Source organism: Ornithodoros turicata, chromosome 10, assembly GCF_037126465.1.
Source record: "Ornithodoros turicata isolate Travis chromosome 10, ASM3712646v1, whole genome shotgun sequence".
Classification (NCBI taxonomy): domain Eukaryota; kingdom Metazoa; phylum Arthropoda; class Arachnida; order Ixodida; family Argasidae; genus Ornithodoros; species Ornithodoros turicata.
This window is the reverse complement of record NC_088210.1, coordinates 25,122,133-25,146,344: the sequence shown is the minus strand read 5'-3', so window position 1 is coordinate 25,146,344 and position 24,212 is coordinate 25,122,133. Positions and strand designations below refer to the sequence as shown.

General features: G+C 42.6%; 3 protein-coding genes across 3 annotated transcripts; 1 reads left to right on the top strand and 2 right to left on the bottom strand.

The window, feature by feature from the left end:
- Window positions 1–938: 938 nt before the first annotated feature.
- On the bottom strand, window positions 939–10,702 carry LOC135371198 (TELO2-interacting protein 1 homolog). Its single transcript, XM_064605257.1, has 23 exons — window positions 10,366–10,702; window positions 10,151–10,290; window positions 9,986–10,061; window positions 9,114–9,262; window positions 8,935–9,050; window positions 8,634–8,739; window positions 7,311–7,482; window positions 6,750–6,955; window positions 6,559–6,615; window positions 6,314–6,439; window positions 6,099–6,215; window positions 4,991–5,162; window positions 4,685–4,883; window positions 3,917–4,053; window positions 3,664–3,829; window positions 3,098–3,208; window positions 2,827–3,039; window positions 2,653–2,758; window positions 2,509–2,591; window positions 1,661–1,776; window positions 1,505–1,592; window positions 1,343–1,429; window positions 939–1,279 (listed from the first exon to the last, which is right to left on the bottom strand). Exons 1-23 carry the CDS (start codon window positions 10,527–10,529, stop codon window positions 1,046–1,048), a joined length of 3,141 nt encoding a protein of 1,046 aa, XP_064461327.1. The 5' UTR covers window positions 10,530–10,702; the 3' UTR covers window positions 939–1,045.
- Window positions 10,703–10,800: 98 nt separating this feature from the next.
- Window positions 10,801–19,338, top strand: LOC135371201 (dnaJ homolog subfamily C member 16-like). The gene is made up of 12 exons (XM_064605260.1): window positions 10,801–11,001; window positions 11,422–11,488; window positions 11,574–11,779; window positions 11,836–11,969; window positions 12,414–12,642; window positions 13,120–13,581; window positions 14,196–14,364; window positions 15,065–15,324; window positions 15,986–16,060; window positions 16,123–16,284; window positions 17,062–17,263; window positions 17,934–19,338. Exons 1-12 carry the CDS (start codon window positions 10,856–10,858, stop codon window positions 18,171–18,173), a joined length of 2,352 nt encoding a protein of 783 aa, XP_064461330.1. The 5' UTR covers window positions 10,801–10,855; the 3' UTR covers window positions 18,174–19,338.
- Window positions 19,339–19,887: 549 nt separating this feature from the next.
- On the bottom strand, window positions 19,888–23,839 carry LOC135371207 (45 kDa calcium-binding protein-like). The gene is made up of 6 exons (XM_064605267.1): window positions 23,114–23,839; window positions 22,909–23,045; window positions 22,502–22,609; window positions 22,279–22,434; window positions 21,495–21,658; window positions 19,888–21,435 (listed from the first exon to the last, which is right to left on the bottom strand). The coding sequence occupies exons 1-6, from the start codon at window positions 23,458–23,460 to the stop codon at window positions 21,259–21,261; spliced, it is 1,089 nt and encodes a 362-aa protein (XP_064461337.1). The 5' UTR covers window positions 23,461–23,839; the 3' UTR covers window positions 19,888–21,258.
- Between the last annotated feature and the right edge of the window lie 373 nt (window positions 23,840–24,212).

The following is a 24,212-nucleotide window of genomic DNA, read 5'->3' as shown; positions in this document are numbered from 1 at the left end:
GTGTTCATTTTTTTTAGAGAAGGTTCTCAAGACTGGGCTGCACATGGTGTATACATAGGGCACTGTGTTTTAGGGCAGGGGTTCTCAAACTGGGTTCCGCGGAGCACGGGGGTTCCGCGAAGCCCCGCCTGGGGTTCCGCGGGCAGCAAGGTGATACCACAAGTCCTGTACAAAGATTCGAAAATTATTCGAATTTTTCGAATTACTTTTGCGGTTGCTCCGCCTGTAGAGCAGACTTCGCCTAACGCATGGGTGCATTGCGGGAAGCCAACTTTACAGCCACACTGCATGCGTTGGTTCCCCAAAAATAGTTGTGTTTGCAAAACTTTCAAGTTTTCTTGCTTAACAATGCAAAAATTCTATTGTGTGTTCTTCTTCATTGTGTATGTATGTGTGAATGAGTGCGGGGGTTCCTCCAGTTTGCCCGCAAATGTACGGGGGTTCCCTGGGTCCACAGAGTTTGAGAACCCCTGTTTTAGGGTAAAACCTGAAAACTATCTTGGCAATGTGCCAATTCAGCCTCCAATAGGGGATCTGCCCAATGCTAAGCACTGTGCACTGAGCATAGCTGTCCCCCTATCTTGTGATAATCTAAAATGTGAGAAGCACTATCTTTTTAGTTTTGACCCGAAAATACGCTTTTCCACCCGATATCACCCGGTTTTTCAAAAAGCAGAAAACCCGAAAATACAGGGCCCTATGTATACGGTTTGCAGTATTCCAAAACTTGAGAGCAGTTCATAAATGAACTGGTTAAGAAAAAGAAGGTACTCACACACAGTAGTATTTCACAACAAAAATTATGTGCCTCTTGTACAAGGACAACCTCAAACAGACAACACTCAGTGGCCCTCCCAAGTTGGAACTAATCTGTAGCACACTGCATTTAAACTCCTACTCTAGAAGCCAGCACAAGTGAAAAGGCAACAATTTTGATGTTTACTTTTGCAGTTTGATTTCCATTTATTAACACAGTCACGTCACTACATTTTTCTCCTGAGCTTTCGTGCAACACGAGTCTGTCCACTGCGAAACCTTTCCTGTTTCAGCCGCAGTACACAGCTTTATGCTTGGAATTTTTCAAATTTAGCTGTTGTATATGGTTCAGGAGTGAGCGTGCATTCGTATTTGAGCACTCGAGCGTTGGTAGGAACGACACTTTCACGAGAGATGGCGCAGGCGACCAGGCTGATGAGCACTGATAGAAGGACCTCATTAGGATGTACCACACACCTTCTGGGCTGCAGTGTGAAAGCTGTATCATGCAATTCAGAGATGCCTGTAGGAGAGAGATTGCAGAGAACTGTTATCAGCTGCTGAGGACCATATCACTGACTATCACCTTCTGCAGTTCTTCTGGCTGAGAGGACTCCATGTAGCAAACAACAACAGTGGCTACATCTACCACATCCACTTCGGATATTTGAAGCTGAGACAGAAAACAAAGATATGCGCACTTTTATTACCTGAAAATATAGAAAAAAAAAAAAAAAAGCTAACTTACTTTATAGAAAAGATGTCCCAACTGTTGAAGCAGTATCAGCTGGTACTTATATGCAACAGTAATGGTATACTGTTTCCCCTTACCATTACTGGAAAAGAAAGGAAGTGGTCATGTGGAAAGTTTGAAAACTGCGTTTTTCAGTTTTGCTTTTCATACCTGACGCCATGCTGCTTTCTTAGGTATCGTGCCAGCCTAGGCCACACGTCCCTGAATGTCCTTTGTTTGATGAAACTTCCACTGGCTTCAACAAGGGACAGAAGTGCTTCAAAAGCCTTTAAATGGGAAATATTGCTGGCATGCTAATCACACGGGAACCACACTTTAAGGGCAAAACTGCTTCGGGTTTTATTTTACCGAGGATTTGAGGTAAAATACTGGGGTATACTTTTAATGAAGGATTCAGCACAAATCACATGCTGATATAAAACAATGCTGCCTTTTGGGACTAAGATTGCATCTCTACTGTAGAAACGAAAAGTAGAAATAGCAAATCCGAAGCAATACTGAGGAGCCCATCTACATCTCTAATTAGGCTACCGTGCATTTGTGTTGTGTGTCATTTTGGTTTTAGCCTTCCAAAAGGTCACATCTGCCTTACTATGTGCTGCACCAAATGGTGGAAGCAAATGCGCTTCCACCATTTGGTGCACATAGTGAGGCAGTACATGAAGAAGCACGACACATAACCTGCATACTGTTATGGTATAATATAATAGGTATTATGAAGATGAAATGCAAAATAAGTATGTGTACCTGTGGGCAGTCCTAAATGATCTGCACTGGGCCGAATCATAAGTGGGTCAAAAAACTTGGCTTTACAGTCAGAAACAAAATAGATGCAAAACATTAGACAAAATGTGGGGATTGTCTTTTACCACAAATTATTGTTGCATATTCCAAGATGGGTATGATTAATACTGATTAGTATAAAAAATTAGGCACTATACAACACAGTGGCTTTGGTATACGTATGTATGTAGACGTGTATTTGCCAGGCGAGTTACCTTAAATGATAAATGCAGGTTATCCTCGGAGAACCTGTGGATCAGAGGACTCCACAGCTGATGAACGATGGGCAACAATTCGTCTGCAAAACAAATTAGATTGAAAACAGAAAAATTTGCACCAAGAGAGTGCCATGTACTTGCCTTCGTAATCTGAAAGGAGTGGAATGCCACATTTTATAATTTCATAAACAGTTGTATGTAGCCAGAGGTCCGCACTCGACTGTAGATGAATACACCTCTTCATGATCTGCGTGACAAAAAACGTTTTACACAACATATCATATGCAATATACCTTTTGATGATGTTTGTAGCACCTGAATCAATAGTTTCACATGACACGGCAGCTCGGGCTTTTGTTCTTCCTCCGCGCAACCAGCTTGCTCGACGTCCCGTGGCTCATCCAAATTTAAATTAATGTTTTCCTCTTCATGGCAGTCATCAATGCTTCGAGATGCTACCTTGTGCCGATGAAACTCCTCAACAAATTGAGTAAATGACACCACTTTCTTTTCTTCTGTTGTTGCTGCCTAATAGAAAAGTGCATGCAGTTACAAATGTACTCAGTGCATTTTGATATGAATATACCTGCTTTGTAGTAGCTGGAAACCAGCTTGATATTGCAAACACTGTACTGCCTAATACTCTGAGCAATATGAGAGCATGTTTGCCATAGCAGAAGTCAAGGGCATTGAGCACCTGCAGATGGAGCATCATAAGAATTACAGCAACATCCTTTGAGGCATCAGCTGATTAAGGCAAAAATAAAAATTGCCTACATCTTTGAGCATCGTGTCAAAATGTGGCAGCTTTATAAGGCCATCATTGATGATGAGTTTTTGGTGAAATTGTTGAGCTGCATACTATTAAATTCATCGAAAAACCTTTTAATGTTTTGTGAAATAGTTTTTCCGAATTGTTTTGCCATTATACAGTCGAACCTAGATATAACGAAACTCACAAGGAACACAATTACTACTGTGCTGGCTACACAATTCTGTCGATCGTGTGGTGGTGGCACCGATTGGTTGATTGACTAATTTGCTGTTTAATGGCACAACAACAAGGTGGCACTGTCACATGGCACTATAGAATCATGGATGGATCTGTACACTAGACGTATCTGTGCATGACAGATGGACGCAACACAGTACCTCATTAGCAACATCTGCTATCAACCCCATTGCATCCTTTGATGCATGTTTCACGAGGGCTTGCACAACGTGAGAGACATTGGGATTTGATTTGAAGTGCCTGAGTTTGAAGACTAGTGCGTTTGTTATGTAATCAACGTTGTCTTGAATCATGCCTGGGATAGACCTGCAAATGTATTTATGCTGAGTACCATGCTGTGTACACAAAGAGGCCAAATTGATGAGCTATAAAATGAAACGGTAAGTTTCTCACAGATAGTCGCACGAGGCTGACACCCGGAGAAGTGCCATGCATGCCGTGTGCGACACAAGGTGAATATGACTGTCTGCTCTTTCCAGCAGAGGGCAGAGCGTTACCTGGAGCAGTGGTCGAAACATCTGCTTTAAAACCTGTAAAAAAATAGTAACCCTTAGGGACTTGTAGGCAATAACGGCAGTAGTGATCAAAGTGACACAGAAAAGGCATTTGAGGACAAAAATTGTGGATATGCTCTCCTTGCATAACATCCCGGATAAAATCGAGAAAAGAAGCCAACATCAAATATTTCATTATTAGTAGTATCAATATTATAGTAGTATTAGGAGCAGCATTATTTGCAGCAAAGAAGCAGCAGCCTTGTCGTTTACTAAATTTTCGATGGTTGTCCAATTACCTTTACAACAGTGCCTTTCGTTTCATTTGAAGTTGCATCATGGGTATTGCATCATGGGGAGAGGGTTGTTGCACCCTCTCTGAGGTCCAGCAAGGAATGGAGTTGTAGACTAGTATCTCTAACAGTGCTGTCATTCCTTCTCTTTTTGTATGTTCTGTTGCATTAAATATGGCAAACAATACGTCTCCATCAAGAAAATCTTCATAGTACTACATTATCTACATTTTAACACCTTTGAATTGACGTATCCCTATCAAATGAACTTTCTACCTCATGAACAGTTTTAAATTTTGCTTAAGTTCTTTTGTAGTATTGACAGTATGTGCTGCATTGGTTCTTGTACGGCTATATAAGCAACAAGAACTTACTGAAGCGAACACTGATACCCCTTCAAGAAGCAAGCAGATCTGTAAAATGTTTGAGTTTATGCATTCAATGGAAAACTGCTCAGATGAGATGTGCAGCAAATGTGCATTATCGTCTGTGCCATCACAATCATGGTGACCCATCGAAACCTCCAGGGGAACCTCCCAAAATTCTTGTGAAAGGTAACAATCCAGGAGAGACCTGTAGATGAAAAGTTATATAAGTCGTAAGAATGACAAGAATCGGTAGCAGCTTACATGATGATGAGCAATTGCACTCGTAAAACCTAGGTATATTTATATTCTCACCTGATGTGATTATGAATATCTGTCTTGCTGCTACTTGATGATTCTTCGTAATTCTTTTCTGCATTTGTGGAGGCCAACAGGATCAGATTCAGAAGTAAAATAGCTTGCTTCCTGTGAACTCCAGATTCCTGCATCTTTTGGTGCAGTAGGTCCAGTAGCAACAGAGTGTTACCTGGCAGAAACAAGCTGATGAACAAAACTTGTACTGATAGCTATAACTAAGTTTTGGGGAATTATATTTTTATCTAAATTTGGGGGGCAAAAATCGGGTAAATAAACATGTGCTCTAAATCCATGCAAATTCAGGTGAAAAACTTCCAGTACGCTAAATCAGGGAGAAATCGGGCTCAGTTACTCAAACTAGCTGTACTGGTTTGGTACAAATGGTGATGTAACGACATTTGCTGCTGAACAAGTTAGTGTGCATTCGTACAGATGTCTCAGTGAGGGCAATTTGCCGGGTAAAAATCGAGTTTCACCCTAAAGAGGCAACCTTCAATTCGGGGTGCAAATTCGGGAAAGAATCGGGTTAAACCCTAAAACTTCAGGCTCCAGCTATAACGCAGAAGCATGCAACATGAGTACTCAGAGGAGAGTTTCTGACAATATAATTTCCACAGCACATTGCATTACATGTGCACAGCGCTGCATGACAGTGCAACCTGTATAAACAGATCAACCATTCTGCTGTGCGACTATTACTTCCTTTTTGTTCACCACAGCATGCACTCTGCCATATGGAGCACATTGCAAGCTATTGATACTCAGATGGGCTATATAGTGATGCCATGACTGTATACTTTTAGACTGTGGGGGGGGGGTTGAGCTTTCTGAAATGTGGCTATATTCTGTGCTGCAGGACCTTACAGGTTCATAGAAAGAAATGCACAGTTTTCCTGAACAATGAAAATTACACGGGTACAAGCAAGGAGCGGTGCATGCCCCACCCCGGTGGTGCAGAAAACTGTCAACAATAAATGAGGAATTAAAAGTGCCTTTGAGTGGTTAATCTCACCCATGCCCCTTCACTCCTCACATTTCCCCAGAAATATACTGGAAGAACTTGAAAAGGAAATGCATAGTCATAGTGGGCAAAACACAGTCTCACCATACTGTCCTAGGTATCGACATACTTTCTTCAACTCTTCGAAAATAGTGGGGTCTGTAAAATGCTTGAACTGTCTGTAGTAACCTTGTGGCAATGCTTCTGTGCTTGTGATTGTGTCTGAAACACAGAATAAGACAACATCCTAAATGTATTTTCTAACGAAGTCGTTTAACTAACGTAACTTTAAATCATCAGAACAGATTCAAGATCCCAACCTGCACACACGGTTCCTTGGGCAAGTATGGTGATAGCTGCAGTTTCGAACTCGGTAAGGTGAAACAGTGCATTCATGAGCCTTTGACAGGCCAATGGCGACATCAGTATCCTGTTGATGTTTCCACCTGAGAAAAGAGCGGTTTATTTGCGTCATTATAGTTACAGGAACAACTCATTATGAATTTATTAAAATTAAAAATTAAATTAAATTAAAATTAACATTATTAAACCTTCTTTTACTCACGCAGCATCATAAGGTATCCCGATACCAGTTTCACGAGAGCACGCAATTCACTGTCAGCTGGCAGGAAAAGAAAGCTCTGTATCACGTAATATTTCATTACAGCTATCATATCACATGCATCAACTTGTTTGTTTGTTAGCAATAGGTTTGTTAGTTAGAAGGCTATCCATAGTAACAAAATAAGCACTCACTTCCGGCATTCACAGCAGATGGAAATCTGACAAGCAATTTACAAAATTCTCCTTCTAAAGTCTCTGCCAGAGAACAGCTATCTCGAGAAAAATGTGGCGAGATCTTGGTCAAAGCAGAGCGTCCTGCTGTAGCGACTAATTCATCGTCATCCGCACTGGACACTAGGATCACATCAAGGAGTGGTGGAATGAGGAGATGAAGAGATCTGTTGAAAAAAAGAAAGAAAACAAAACAGCATGTTCATACGAGAAATGCCATACTTATTTTCAGTAAACTCAACTAAATGGGATGGATTTCCCAACAAATCTGCTGCCACATATAAGTAAACCTGTGCTAAAGTCTTGTTCTACTTGCAAAAGTGCATGCTTGCACCCATATGCGGTGAGTTTTTTTAGTGTGCCCTAGGGGGCAGCTGGGGCACGACGCCACCCCTTCCTTCCTGGCACAAACGCTCAGGGAAGGGCGGGGGGTCCCCACAGGCTGAGATCAAGGCGGAGGAAGTCGCCCCCACATTCCGACGCCCCTTGTTTGCACTGGAAAGTTGACTCGCTCAAACTTACTTGCCGCAGTTCAGAAGGATCTCTTGTGCCCATTCAACAGACTTTACTTTCACCAACGGCTGGGTGTCTACCAGTGAAGACTGCACTCGTCTTATGAGGATAAGAAGCTTTTCTCCTGTAGAACTAGCCCACTCGTAATTCCTATGGATTTGAGGAACCTTGGAATGTGCATCTAAAGAAACGACAAATGCAAACATGTACAAGTATGTGTATATGCACAGGGTGCCCCAACAACAACCCCAACTACATGCATCGAGATGTTACTGAAGACGGAGCGCTCTATGTGAATGAAACCAACCAAATGCAGTTAGCGGTCGTGTGTCCTAGTTTGTAGGGTTTTGTGAACTTTCCATGTATTCACACGAGCGATATACCCTACAACACTCCAGCGGAAGATGCACAAAACGTTATATATTTCTGCGGCCGTGCAAGCACGAGCACAAAACACCATGTCTTTTTGTGCTCTTCTAAACCATGGCACCATGGCACCATGGCACCATGGCATGCTCTTCTAAACCATGGCGAATATCATGCGACTCAACTACAAGGTATTTCGTAGCAGACGGCAGTGCCGATGGTGTCGTCTGCTACGTGTGCGGTACGCCACTCCCGATATTCTGGCTCCGTGTGAATGCTCAACGTAAGTTGCAGTGGAACGTCCGCCCCGTGAGCAATTTTTGATTTTTCTTCCACCAGAACATTCCCTGGGGATGTCAATCGTGTGAATACACGGTAAGTGTGGCTTTTTCTACAGTTGCGAAAGACAGCCTGCAAAGTACAAGAAGTACCACGTGGCACGAGGTATTTTTCAGAGGCGTAGTGGAGGCAACTCTAGCAAACAACGACGACCATATTCTCCCATCACTGAGAATTCGCAGAATGCATCAATTTCTTCATTCTGGATATCATAATTATGTGCCATATTTCAACATACGTTAAAGGAACCACAAGAGAATTGAAGATTTTAGAAAAATTAGATATTTAGATTCTAGCAAATTTTTTTCATATTGCATTCCACAAGGGCACAACCGGCACACAAAAGTTGCGGCGTGTGGCTGCCCTTACAAGCCAGTCCGCCAGTGGGGAAGGTCGTCTGCTTCTGACATCACTTCAAGTTTCTTTGCCATGTCGGGAGTGGACGTGTTGCAGCAGTCGCCACTTCTGGCCATGGTTATAAATTATTATCTTGATTATTCTAACTAATGTTCACTTCATACTTCATGGTGAATGTATTGGTGCCCAGGAACGTATTAAAGAGTTTGCGAGGATCTTTTCATGGTTCCTTCAAAAAAAGTGGTATGTTGTACATCACAAAAGACGTACCTGGTATTTCTGTTCCCGTCAACTTTTTGCAGCATTCCAGACTCGCATCACTTAACACCGCTATGATAACGTGCGTCCACAAGTTCAAAGCAGTAGAAAGGACTTCCTAAAAAGACGCATATGTATAGAGTTGAGCATATACGATTTTACTGCCATCAAACACAGCATCAGGTTCCGACAGCATGTAATCTGAAACAGACATTCCGTAGTTTGTCTAGACATTTGAAAGGGTTGTCCTAGACTTGAAACTTTTACTGCACCTGAACATCGTATGCAGCACCAGTATAATCACATGCCTCACCTGACTACGATTAATGCTGCCGAGAATGACTCGCGTAAGTGCAATTGAAATTCCAGGAAAAAATCCTGCAATGGCATTTCCTACATGAAAATCCAGATCTTCTTTTTGTGGGTCATCTGCAGGAAGAAAATGTTTGTCTGATAAGATAGTTCAGAAGTATGGGCTTCCCACGGTGGTACCTCGGTCTTCGTTGTAGACCATTGTGAGCAAACACTGCATAGCCGTAATCTGTAGTACCCGACTCCTTTCTTGTGCGAGTGCTAACAAGACAGTGACAGCATGGCTCAAGCATAATCGGAAATCTGTGCTCAGCATTTGTTTCCTGATGCTGAAAAACGTTAGGACACAGTCAAGAGAATCTTTGACAATTTTCAACATATGTGTAATATTATAGTCTAATCGCTTATAAGTGCTAGCTAGTGCGCAGCAAGTATGTTGAAATAAAATTTGCTCTTCGTCTGCGCTAGTGCCATATTAACATGCATGAGCAGTATCATTTCTTTTCAACAGTATGGTACTTGTTCATCTGTTCGAAAGCAACATATCCTTATGTGCAGTAAAGGAGCAGTAATTAATCACAACTATGAACCTATGTGGACAAAAACAACCATGGTAAAAGTGCAGAGTATTCACATCTGAAAGTCACGACGAGACAAGGACCACGTCTTCATCTTCGTGGATCAGACCTATCAAATAGTGTTACAGCAGCACATTGTGAACTCTACCCATGGCAATTAATAAAGGAAAAAGAATGCACAATGGTGTCCTGTGTAACTGTCTGGTGTGCCTGGTCAAAGTCATTTTGAATGTGCCCCCACTTATTTTTTATTTTTATTTTTTGTCAGTTTCTTGTTCCTCCATGCACAATGTAGTAACAAGGTACAAAAAGAAAGCCAACAAATACGTGGCCATGAAATGTCAGGAACTTGTCGAAACTTCGAAGGGTTGCAGTTTTAACAACTGCATCCCATCGGTTCCAACTGAGTAGTGCTGCATGACTGTCCCTGTCACTCAGCTGTGGTCCTGCTTTCTTAGACCGTTGTGGACTAACCTCTTCGATGCACTTTTCATGAGGGTGTTCAGACTACTGATGAACGACAGCTTGACCTCTTCACTTATGGATGCCACTAAAAGGAGATACAATAGTTTCAATCACCTGGCTTGCTCTGCTTCGTAGGGTCGTATGAGGTGCATACATTAATGGTTTGTGGAATACCTTCTAATTTGTCTGTGACTGTGCTAACTGTGGCAAGCATCCGAAGAAAGAGGTCGGAAAAAACATTCCAGCTCCTGATTTCAGATTTTTTGAAGACATCACTCAGGCATTCAAGGGTTTCAATTAGGAGCGCCTCAGATCTGAAAGGGAAAAAAAAAAACAGTGCTTTGAACACTCAATTTCTATATGTGGCTCCCAAGACGATTTTCCCACACCTTTCTCCTTTTTTGAAAACCAGGCACAATGGCACAATTATGTACTCTTGCAAATCCTGAATCGTTTCAGCCGGCGTAGCGTTTACTACTTTTCGAATAGCGCTTACATGCGAAACCGACTGTTCATGAATCATATTAATGCAGATTGGTTTGAATAACTCCATCAATGAGCAGTGGTTTGTGCTGCCTGCACAATTTATAAGGCCCCACTGCACCAGAATAACGGTATCAAAGGTACACCGGGAAAGATGCCGGCGTGAAACACAGGTAAACTAAATAAATACACGTGCGATCATGCAGTGATGCAGTGTCTTCCACGATATCTGTTTACATGTTTCGGTCACGTGGTTTCGTCGTTTCGTTTCGATTCCTCATAGCGTTTCGCTGATTGGCTCTTTCGGTTCTTCTTTTGGATACCCGCATTGACATGCGTATAGATGGCGCGCGACCCGTCGATGATGCTCTAGTGGCTTCGAGGAGGTCCTTCGTTATGATACATTTTTACAAATCTCTGGTACTTCTTTCTATTGTAAATGCAATATCCTCGTTGGTGGACCCGTATAAGACATTAGGCGTTCCAAGAACCGCTGGTGTTTCTGAGATCAAGAGAGCGTACAAGCAGCTAGCGAGGGAATGGTAGGTCGACTAGCAGAATCTCAATGCATGAATTAGCGCGTCTTTACGACACCTAATGTTCAAACATGTTATGTTGCACCGATACACGAACTTCTGTATACATTTGTGCTTCGTCCAAACTCGTACACGCTTGAGTGGCAGGGATACCAGCACTGTATGAAGAAGCACAGGGTCGAGTTCTAGGTGACGGAGCTATGAACATGAATGGGCATTCTTTTGCAAATAAATTATTGCTGAAGCTACACTCGGTATTAGTATATGGGCGCGTCTTTATTTGAATTAACAGCGACAGACATAAAATGTAGGAAATATTTACTAGTCGAACGATTGAAGTATTTTTTTAGAGACCACTGAACCCAGCTAATTCTTTTGCTGACATTGCAAAAAGCAAGCAGTAATGTAGTATGTATTTTATTTCAGGCATCCTGACAAGAATAAAGACCCAGCAGCATCTGAGAAGTTCATAGAGGTCACGAAAGCATACGAAGTATGAGCAGCCATTCTGTTTGTACACTAATGTGTTAGCATGTGGTTTTAATCTTATTTTTTCTCAATGTATATGGTTCTTGCAGTTGCTTACAGACCCTGAACGAAAAGAAAATTTTGATAAATATGGCCACACAGAAGATTCTCCAAACTTCAGGAGGCAGCCTGACTACTCCCAGTTTAATCGTTTTGATTTCGATCCTTTCGAGTCAATGTTCACAAAAGGCAACTTCAAGTTTAAGTTTAACTTTAACCAGGGATCCGTGTTTCATAAAGCAACGATATCACTAAAGTAAGTACTGCATATGTTTCTTCGAGGCTTTTTGAACCATGGTGTCCTCCTTGCAGGGCGTATGAAAATAAGGTGATTCCGGACAGCAATTATCGACCATACCTTGTGCTTTTCTATGGAGATCTCTGTTTTCCCTGCTTGCACGTTGAACCTGTATGGCAGAGAATAGTACAAGAATTGGAGCCACTAGGTAAATATACTTTAGTAAAATGTTTACTGAAGTAGGATGTAGTACGGCTTGGGGGCAACTTTTACGGAACACAGCAGTGGCATACTTCGTCGTCGGAGCGGCAACCTGATAGATATTACGATGAGATCGAATAAGAAACGGGTGGCCGGTTATTCCATTCATATCTCAATATGTGTTTCCACCCCTGCTGGCTACCTGCGGTTCGCTCCAATGCAGAAATGTGACACTCCGGTGTTCCGTGAACTTTTGTCCCAAGTTGTATGCGTAATTTATTTGTCATGAAAGCGGTTGCGTTAGCATTGCCTTTTAGCGCACATGTAGATTTCTCAGTAATAAACCAAGGACTCTCGTAAACTTGTGTGAGAATGTGTCAGAAATGTGAGAAAGTCCGTGTCAAGTGTGTGTGCGTGTTCCTCTGAATTTTTTTACGTTTTGCCTCGGTAGGTGTTGGCTTTGCGACCATCCATGCACAGCACGAGCCTTCCCTTGTTCAGAAGATTGGAGTGAGCAGCCTGCCATATCTGGTGGCTGTAGTGGACGGAAGAGTCATTCACTACCGTCACGAGCAGCTCAGCCTGGTCAACATTGTCGACTTCTGTCGTCGTCTGTTTCCCAGAGACACTGTCACCACCTTGACCAACGAAGAGTCCCTGGATTCGTTCTTGTCTGGTTGGTAAGTACTGCTGTTTGACTCTGTTTCAATAGAGGAATAAGAAAATGGTTATACTTTGGGATGAGTCAACTCTAAAGAGATCTGTGATTGGCTTAGGCAACACATGACAGCTCTCAGTCACAATATAGCGCACTTGCATGCTTCAAACTGTTGCTTGACTGTTGATCATGTTGTGAAAACACTCCTAGGAGACGGTGTACTTAAAGCACGCTTGCATGCCTTTAAAGCGAACATGTAAAATATTTTTGCGATGACTGCCGTACAATTTCAAAATATTTGCGTTAACAAAATACCTGAATCAGGTTTCCCCTCTGCAAGACACACGTCATCTTCTTGTATGCTGGACTCTCAAAGTGTGTCTTGGTACAAGCTCTTATGTTGTCTCTGAGCATAGTCTAGTAAAATCTTTACTGTCAAAACCTAACATCAATGCTAGATTTTTTGCTGTCCCACCCATAATTCGTCTCTTTTATGCAGGTCAGACAATCGAGTGCGGGCTGTCGTGTTCAGTCCATCAGCATCTGTCCGCCTACGTTACCTTCTGGCCTCTTTCCAATTTAGAGAGCGGGTCAGCTTTGGCTACATACACTTGGGACGTCCGGAGGCAGCTTCATTAAGGCGGCGTTACGCTGGCGTCGGGGACCGTCAAGAATCCCTTCTCATCTTCAACGAGCACTTGTCGTCGCCTGCTGCCCTGCTCAGCATGGCTGAGTTGGACCCGCAAGCCTTAAGAGATGTACTTAGTGCAAACCAGTTCCTGATACTTCCACGGTTATCATCGCAGTTGCTGTTCGACGAGTTGTGTCCACCAGAGCCTTTGCGAACACGACGGAGGCTTTGCGTGGTCATGGTCACACAAAATTCTCCGTCTTACGATCCTCACAGAGCCCGCCTTCGTGAATATGTCAGGGAGAAAGGCTTCCCGACGGAACGTGTGCGGTACGATACGTAACTTGTGCAGATAGCACGACCTACTACAGGTTTTCCCGGCAATTTTAATCCAAGTGCCAGCTAAATTAATCCGTGTCCCATAAAGTTTGCATGGCACATGGATTAATTTCGATGGCACTTGGATTAAAATCGGCAGGAAAACCTGTAGATTATAATGACCATGCCATACGGACCCCTTCCCAGCGCCGCATTTGGAAGCTGGCGGTGGCGCTACTCATCGGCCCGGTTATTCCTTCCTCAGCTTCTACAATACTTTGTACTTCAGCTTACCTCAGTATTTCTGTACACGCGGTGGATATTCCACGGAAGATGTTTCATTCCAAAGTTGATTATCATCATCATTCTACGCATTTTCGTAGGAACCGTTGCTGTCGTCTGCTACGGTAGTCGTATGTCCGCTTCTGCGCGTTCAAGATTCAAATTTCTGTTGTCCAATCACGATGTAGATCTCGCGGGCCGATGAGTAGCGTCCCTAGCGGATCTTGCGGACGGGGTCCTCATAGGGGTCGTTATAATCTAGTAGGCCGTGGCAGATAGTGACCTTTTTTTTTTTTTTTTGCACAATGTCATAATGCACAATTTTTTGCATGTGCTTTTTTCAGGTTTGTATTTATATACGAAGAGAACCAGAAGGATTTTGTGAATACCTTAAGCTTGGGTGAAGAGTCCCCCAAGGACCCTACCTCTCATCTCGTTATACTGTGGCGTCGCAACCAGAACATGGTTCAGTACCAGTGGATATCTTCACCATGGCAAGACAATACAGAGAAAGTGAGCTGAATGTGTGCTTTTTTACGGTACACTAAGTGACTTTTTGTAGGGGTGTGCGAATCCGAGTATTTGAAGTCAAATTGAATATCGAAGAGTCATGCAAAGTTTACAGTGCATGCTTTTTGCGCTGAAAGTTTGCAATTTCTAGCCCATGGCTTTAGTGTAATGTTAGTGTAATTTAGTGTAATGTTTCTGAACATCCATAGGTCACTTGTGAAACAAATTGGCGTCCTGCCTCAGCTTTGTCGTTAACGTGTTTTAGCTTCTTTGCTGGAGTGTGTACGTCTCACCTGGAGAAGTTACGCTGCTGAAATTTTGAACGTAAGGGACATCTTTGAGACACCCTTTTTGTTCCCAGGCTGTAGGCATTATTTAAGAGTCTTAACTTTTTAAAGAAATCCTCCACTGGCAATACTAAGCTGCACACGGGAGGGACGCCGCCCTTTCCTCTAGCGAAGTATGCACAATGAAGTTGTGCTAACGTTATCTTAAGCTAAAATACAATCTGTCTGTGTTGGTCCTGCAGCAGTGGCAATTTCGTAAAGCAGGCTTCACTTCAGGCAGGGAAGCGTCAGGTGAAAGGACTTTACACGCGAGACTCTATACAGAATGTACAACAAATCCACTGGGAAGTTTATCATTGGCAGTGATGTAAGAGGAACATGCGTGTCTCATACTTACCCTTTGTTCTGCCCTCCAGCTGAATGAAACGAAGCAAGAACTAGAGAACGCCCTCTCTCGTCTTCTCCACACTTCAGACGCTCTACCATATGATGCACGACTCAATTCCCTGACTGATGAGCATGCACGAGGGTTGCTGGCTCGCATTGTGCGTCGTCTTGTTCTTATGGGGGATGTATTGCGAGATCATGTCACTCGCTACGAAGTCCTACCCGTCCTCTCGGTAGGCCTGTCCTTTGGCTTCATTATTCTTGTGGGCTACTTCATGTCCTACCTTGTGTGAGTATCTTTACAACTAAATTATTATTCTCGGTGACTAGGCCTGTGTGACTAGTAATTCTAAAGCCGAAGCAAGTGTGAAACAAGTAATTATATGTACTCAAAACATCAAGCTGGTCCTGTTGGTATTCCATTGAGGACTAAAAGTGCTAAAAACATGCAGTGTATTTTCACGTGTTTCCTGTGTGGTGCTTAGTAGAACTACAAAGCTATGTAACCTAAGTGAATACAATGCGAATAGGTATGTAACTGAACCAAACACCCATACAGCATATGTACGGATGATCAGTGCAGAAACACGATGTCTTCATCGGTTTCACGTTGCTTTCGCTTGTTTGAAGTCGGCCACTAGATATTTTTGCACATGTGTAATAGAGCTATACAGATCTGCGTTTGAAGCAGCACCAACTTTGTTTTAGACCCTGTCTTCTAGCATTTCTGGACTTAGGAGTGAAGCATTGGAACTATCGCAATATGTTTGGTTGTAGGAAAGATCACTTGAACTTGGAATTTGAATGCAGCATTTGAATATAAATCGATGATTCAGAAATTGAATCAAATGTGCAGTTACTCGCTTTGAGATTAGAAAAATCTGGCTATTCGCGCAGTCCTGTCAGCGACATATCAGCACCTATGTGGCTCTTACTGTTCTCTCTTTCAGACAAATGGAGGAAAAGAGTATCCAGGAGAGGTACAGACGTGAGGGGAAGGTTCCACCATCAGCAGCTAAGCCAAAGTAAGCTGTTGTAAGCCCATGCCAAATCCAAAAGTATAATCCAACCTTGTCCTTTCTTGAAGACCCGAGTGCAAGCTCAACATTCACGAGCTGCGAGGGGAGACATACAATGGACTTGTAAGGCTTCTGAAACCGGGATGTCGCACCGTAGTGCTGCTGGCAGATCAGGAGTCGAAACCAAAGCTGCTGCCGCAATTTTTTCGTGCTGTGTTTCCATATCGCAAGTGAGGAATGAATCTTTTAGAAAAAGCGATAGCTTTATAGGGCTATCACTGATACTGTAAAGCTTTATGGGGCCAACTATAGTATCAGCCAGTCTGTGGCTTATTCACACCACATGATCGCCAGACTGTGTCTGTGATACACCGTAATTCTGTAACCATCACAGTAACAATACCCACACAAAGAAAAGACTTCACAAAACATTAAAAGGCTTACAATAAAAATTTAATGGCATTTCAAAAATTTACTGCTAGTGAGGGTCCTATAAAACTACTGCATTTAGACACACTTGCTGCAATACCCAAAGATGCAGCCCATTCTTTTTATCAGTTTTCTATATTTATGTCTGTCGACTGTACAGCTTCTCTTTCTGTATACTCACACAAGCGACGTCCGCACTGGATATTCTAGCTGGAAAAAAAAAAGAAAAAAGCTAAAAGCTGCTCACATGAAGTTCAGCAGCATCTTACGTTGAGCATTCGGACAATGCTGGAGTATCTGGAGTGGCATTCTGCGCACATAGCAGACGACACCATTGGCCCTGTCGTCTGCTACGGAATAGCTTGTGGCTGAGCCGCAGGATACTCCCCATGGCTACAGGAACATGAAAGACATGATGTTGAGCGCTCGCACTCATGTGAGAGCAGAAAGCTACGACGTTTTGCATGTGTCGCTCATGTGAATATATGACTCCTGGAACACCGCAGTGTACATATGATGAAGCTGTACTGCTTTAGGCATGTTATGTTTCTACACCCACCTGTGGACAATGTTTTCAGGAACAAAACCCTGATGTTTGCAATGCTCATGCTTGAGAAGAACCTAGAGTGGTACCGGAAGATATTGACACAGGCACTTGGAGAGCGACGGCCTCTCAATATCAACCCTAAAAACTGCATCGGCACGGTGCTGTCCCTGAATGGTCATCGCAAATATTTTTGCATGTACCATGCCAAGCATATGGAGCCAGTCCAAAAGAAGGTCTGTCTGACTTATTTGCTTGGCGAACAGTTTCCAATTGTCATGCTCCACGGATGAACGTAGCTCACAATATCCAGATATGCAGTTCCTTTAGCTTCAACAAGCATATGTATTGAGTGGCAGTGCCGTTTAAAAAGCATAATCTGCACGACTCTCTCCCTTCCCTTTATTCCCTTTTGGCTGTTCGTAGGCACGAATGAATAAATAAATAAATAAATCCAATCAATCAATCAATCACACAGCTACATCAAGAAATTCCCAGATATCGCATCACATTCCAAATGTATTAGAAATCAGTGACATTTCGGAACCCTGGCCCGAGAGCGGGTTCCATTTGTGAGAAGCTGTGGCACACTTCGTGTACGGGTTTTGGGAACACCACTCTGACCTTGCGATTGTGTGTGGTACTATGGAAATGGCGCTGCTCGATATTCCCTCGGTGGATCAGTACAGCTGTGAAACCTGGCAGACTTTTGCTACGGCTTGAAATTGCTAACCTGTGGGTTAGAAGTGGAAGGATGTTTCAAATTTACCGCGCTTCCCCACGCTGCAACAAAATTAATCCGCAAACGTCCTGTGTTCTGATTGGTTGATGTGGTGCATCTCCTCTTAGGAAAGTGTGGAATGCCTTAGATACGATTTTACAGAACTGTTCTTTCTCCTGTTCCAGAAAAAGGAATCCGGAGGAGACTTCATGGGGTTCGACGATTCCAGCAGCGGCTCGGACGCCAGTGATGTGGAGTCTGGACACCTTCTTAAAAAGCAGGAAGACGCATGCGCGGCGGATGTTTACGGCAGTGTTCTATTTGAGGAACATCTTTTAGATGGCCTGCCAAATTGGCTCGACAGACTCTTTGAGGGCACCACCAAGCGCTATTACATTCAGTATTGGCCAGAGTGCATGAAATAGGCTCAAGAGGATCGTACGAGTGTTTGCGCAAGTTCTGCGGTCGGTGCTAGTCATCTGGAGCATCCTTGTTAGTCTACATGAAAGTTGTGGGACAGCACAGTTGTGATGCTGTTTCTTTGTCTAACACAGCAGTCACTGCTTTAGACCTGTGAGAATCAGTCGTTGGGCGTTGCCTTTTAACCTCTTGTCATTGGTGCCATCCGTCATCATCCTACGGAGAGACTTTTTAAATTATTTCGAGGTGTTTGTGCTCGACTCCAAAGCGCAGAACAGGATTGTTGGCATTGTATACACATTTTTCATTTGTGACACTCACTAAATTGCAGGGAAAATATGTGTGTTCTTGAGGATGAATAGAAATGGTTAAACAGATCCTTCAGGTGGCCCTTAGTTTCATGGGAAACTTACCTTCGAGAGACATATTTAATGGCGCTAAAAAAACAAAAAACCAAAGAAGAACACAAACGTGAACAATGTGAGAGCATATTTCTTAGTGCAGGTGAATACTGCAAACGTATTTTTATTCGCAATGTATTAAGTTTCGCTAATTTCGCGGCAGCTAAAAAATCGCGAAAAATTGTACTCGCGAACACAGCTTGACACTGATCCCGCGGAAGGAAACAGACCTGGGATCGCGGAATTAAATACTCGCAAATAACTTCCCAAATGCGATTCGCAAAAATTCATACATCGCGAATAAAAGTTCGTTTTGCAGTATGTATGTTAGTTTCATATGGCATTTCCCTCCTCTTTCTGAAGCCTGCAAGCTAGATCTGGTAATAGGATCTTCCTTTATAACCTAAGTGATATGACTTCTGGGGAGATGCAGAAACTAATTGTATGGTTTAGGAAAGTGCTACAACAGACCAGGGCATTAAAGGACATAAAAAAATGAACAGAAACTTACCAGAAGAGAAATTGTGTAAGTTGGGTTTGTATTATCAAGGTTTTACTGCACACACCAGATTAAAGGCTTTGTCAGAGGTTGACTTTTCAGGTTCCTGCCTTTCTTCTTTCTGTGTGTGTTTAGTTTGTTTTTATCCGTGGCAGTGCAAGCAAGAATCTACAGGCATACAAAATCTTGAGATAACGACTCAACCCTACAAGTGCTGTATGCGTGAATGAAGCTCTGTTATACTGCGCAATAAATCCACTCACTCACATAGACAGTGTCTAAAACTGTTTCACTCATCTGTTGCATCCCTGTGATCAGGGACATTCTCTGCACCCCCCCCCCCCCCCCCATATTACCGGCCAGAAAGGCCAAAAACGCCACAAAATCAGCAAATATGGGCGCCACCTTTTTCTTTGTGTGTGTGTGTGTGCTCGTGTATGTGTAGTTTGTTTTTATCTGTGGCAGTGCAGGCAAAAATATACAAAATCTTGAGATAAGAACAGTACTGTGTGACAACCTGAATGGTTAGATTTTCCTCCCTCTCATGAATGGGGATTCTCACAATGCAATGCCACCAATGCTGTGCAAAGCTGACAGATGTTTTCCGAGGAAGTCCACTTGTGTCAACTAGAGAAGGCCATGAAAGCGGTCTTGATGTTCTTCCTGCAATCTGCAACTGCTTGCAGTTTCAAACTTGTTGCAGCTTGCACAATCTGAACATTATTTGGCTCTCATTCTAAACCTTGTACATTTCTAATATCTTTGAAGTAACAGGAATATTAAATATATGTATTGAAAGAATATACAATATGCAAAAAATATACAAGAACTGGATAAAATGCTAGATATTTATTGCTGAATCGCCATTGCTGATCCAAAGGTGGTCAACAAGAGCAGAAAGTGTGTTGCAATTCCATTGCAAAATTTCAATATTATACAGGAACAGAGAGAACCATTGTTTCTTCTGACAACACAAAAAAAAGTAATAATGATGTAAATCTGGATTCCTGCACATATCTTGTACTTTGATCGAAAATATTTTTGCTCTAAAATGCTTGTTGGGTGGTTGTGTGAAAGATATTTTTTTTAAGGTTCACTCAGAAGCCTCCACTCTAAGCAGTTCAACGGTACACTTCATTGCTGCTTCCATATTTCAGCAAAGTTAATTACTTGACATGGGTATAACTACAAATTTGGATGCTACATGTCTTACAGGTCTCAAACTACATATGTCATGTCTAAGTCTCACGTCTCGCGCTTCACTACTCTGAGCAAAATTAGGAAAGTTCAGCATTTCTTGTACGTACAGCTACCATTGGTTTTACTGTTTGTTCCTGTTATTGGATTCACCGTTATAATCAGAACTCACTTGTAGAAAAATAAAAAATTGTGACGTCATTGACAACAAATGACTGAGATTCTTCAGCTTAAGTAGGTTAACGCAAGTATGTTAGCATCAGGCATCAGGTTTCTGAGTGATCCTGTAAGAGATAGTTTTCCTGCAATTAGATTTCCGTTCTCTCGTGTCTATTCAAAAGAATTGGGACAACACCAACTGGTTCTTTATCCATAGATACTTGGCTCTTACCTGACTACTCTGATGTATATGTTTTTTACATACATCATTCGTACTTCCCCTGATTCCACTAACTCCCAATTCCTGTCTTACATGCACACACACCTTGTTCCACATCGTACCAACATTTCGGTTTTGAAGTGCCCAAAACTCTGCTTCACATTTCCTATGGTACCTGCAGCGGCGAATCCAGGGCATTTCTGAGGGGGATCTGGTCTGGGACAGCATGCTACATACTCAGCCTGAGATCGATTGTATCTGTCGGTCATGGCAGATATTGAGGGGGTCAGGACATCAGAAACCCAGAAATATATAAAAGAAATACACATCACAAATATAAATAAGATCTGTCTCTAAAGAATAAAAATGGAATGCAAAACCATACTCATGACAATTTATAAAAAAAAAAAAAAACAAGTGAAAAAAAAAAATGTAATGGCACAAACCGCAGTAGAAAGAATTAAAGAAAAAGGAGTATCCTCAACACGCATGGGCCTGTACTGCCATACATATTGCCGCATTTGTCCGTTTTCAAACAAACCGTAAGAAGCACAGCCAGGAGTGCTAATACTGTTCTTTCCCTACCCTGCCCTGGCTAGCCACAAGGCATTCTGTCAGAACTCATCGTGGATATTTCTTGCAGTATTGACCATCTTGCTTCCGAGGAAGACTTCCTTTTTTGCTAGAACTTCTTCCAGGCTTAGTAAGCCATCACCATTTGAATCAGCTTCAAAGACAAGTTCTTTAGCTTCCCTCTTTGCATGCACCGGATTTTCAGGGTCGTTGTACATCTGCAATCAGCATTAGTAAATGGAAACATGTACGCTTCATATGAATATGACGAACGAACCAAGAGTTCTTGTCGGCTCGCTTTCCCATCATGGTTGAGGTCGATGTGATCTCTGAACTCTGCAATCCGTTCACGCTTCCAGTCGTCCTTGGTACGTTTACTTGTTTCGTCAGGTGTAAGCTGGGCAAACTCCTTCTCGGAGAGGTGTTCATCTCCATTGTCATCTAAAGGGGAAAATGATGATTATTATCGAGCTTCCTGTTTGCTTTATGTACCTAGAAGCTCATGATATCAGTCACGTTTCTCACTACAGTTTTTTATTCCACATTCCTGCTGTAATAACTGTGTATTTGAATCAACGATGAAACTTGGGCGGGTTGGTACAACACGATAAAATCGCTAAAACCCCGGCGATAGACAGACATTCACAGCCCTCTGTGTTGTGCCTACCTTTCCCATCCTCCTGTATATATATGCCCATCATCCTGAAATAAGGTTGTTGTTGTTGTTGTTCTGTGTTGTGCCTACCTTTATTTGATTTGTCCCAGCACTGGGGCTTTAGTGATTTTCATGGGCATTGCCAGGTTTTTTTCGAGGAGGCAAAGTGGTTCCGGGGGCAGGCAAGCATGCCCCCCCCCCCCCTCATTTTCTGGAGGCGGATGTTGCGGACTATGCAGGTTTCAGGGGTTCCTATTATGCCAGCTGAGAATGATCATCCCCTAGGGCTCCAATTGTCTCAAATGCATATTTGATTTGCAGCAGCCACTGTCATCTGTTTAGGGCCCGGGTTGCCGCACTGTTCCGGGAAATAAACAAAAATCAAGAACAAAACATGCTAACATACCGAGGTTAGAGATGATATCGTTCACCATGCCCATGAGTGACACGTGACTGTGCTCAGGATGTCGGAATGTGAGAAACTCGTCAATGTTGAGTGCATCGGGGTCAGAGTTTGCGGCTTCGTACCAAGCTGCTTTGTCGAGCAGGATTTTCTCTTTCACTGAAAATAGGCAACAACACCATCCTATACAATGTGAATGCAAGGGTTATGTGCCATGCACTCTTACATTTCCTATCTAGCATCTTGTGGTCTTCTGGGTGATCCTTTGCATATTTTTCATCGAAGCCTTGCTCGAGCATGAAGTTGACGTGATACTCGTTCCATGAAACTCGTCCTTGAAAATTCAAACAAATTTTGGGCATGATGCTGGCTCCGCAAACATGTTAGTAGTCCTGCATACTTATGATACTAGAGAAGTTATTTAAACACAGACACCATAGCAGACTTGCAATTGCAATATAGTGAATTTCTAGCCTTTTCCTGCCAGTCGAGATTAGGCTGATAACGTTTATGTGTTTAAGGCACTATGCGCCAAGGGTGTTTATGTCTGTGTGCAGCTGGTTCAGGATTATAAATACATCGTTTCATGTATATGCATGCATGACTGATTTTTACAAAGCAAGAAGTAATCACCATCATGATTTTTGTCTAGTGCTGAAAATATCCAGAAGTTATCTTGAACAGCTCGACTGTAGTGCTCCTTTACTTTCTCTGCTATCCACCTTTGGAGTTCTAACGTGCTCATGTACCCGTCGTTGTTTGTATCAACCCTGTGCATTCAACAGAAAAACGTGTGTCAAATGCTTCTACTGGAAGATAACAGAAAACTGTAACATACTTCCTAAAAACTTCTCTCAGAAGCGTTTCATCCTTGTCTCCATGGTTTACTTCTGAAGCCTTCGTTCCTAAGAACACTTCGTTCCTGTATTGCTTATTTAGCTTGCCATCTCTTTCCATGGGAAGCCCTTCCAAGTGGTCTGGAGGCTTTATCAATTCAGCTGTCAGCTGGTTGGGTTTAATACCAGCATACTTGCTGTGATTGTAGTCTATTTTTAATTCTTTAGAAACTTGCTGTGTTAGCACCTTTAGAGTCTCCGTTGCATTACTGCGAACAGGAATACCGCCAGTCACTTCGATTAAACATGCGACTATCACGCTAATGTAAAAATGACATATTGGTTCCATTCGATCAAAGGTTTGATTAGAACGACAGGCAATCGGTGTGATACTTGTCCAACGAAGCTGCTAGAGTCCCCTAAACGACACACACAACTTCACGAATACATTGTACTGGATACCTGACAGTTCAGACAAATATGACAATGATCGTGATCACATCAGCAGCCCGTACTACGTTCTGTTGACGTTCTTGTTGCCATGGCATGCAAGGAATTTGAAATCAAGAGCGAAGAATGTTACAAGATTGTGAACCGGAGCAGGAATATGACACCAAATATAAATTCACGTGCAGCAAGAACACAAAAGCACGGCTAAAGCTATCCTAGCGAATAAAAGAACGCGATCGCTAAGAACTTCACCAGCATGGTGTGCTGGCGTTGCCAGGACTACAGTGACGCGCTACGCGCTTGGAGCATGCGTCATGTGGGGCAAGTTTAACCGTTTAACAGGATTATGCAGAGAGGAAGTGTTTGGGTCTTCTGTTGCCCTTTCTTTTTTTTTTAAATCGAAATTTGCAATTGAAATATATTAAAATATTGCAATAACGAGAACGCGAAATTCAGTATTTGTCGTGTGTAGCACGCATGCGCAAAAAACGTATACATGACGTTTTTACTTGAAGGAAGTCCTAAGCACCCACCCGTCAAACGAATGAAGGCGCGGTGCAAAAAATAATTTCGCGACATTTTCGCAGCAGCAATTTATTCGAAAAGACACTAGTTTGTCAGTTAATGGAGATGTTATTACTTATTTTATGT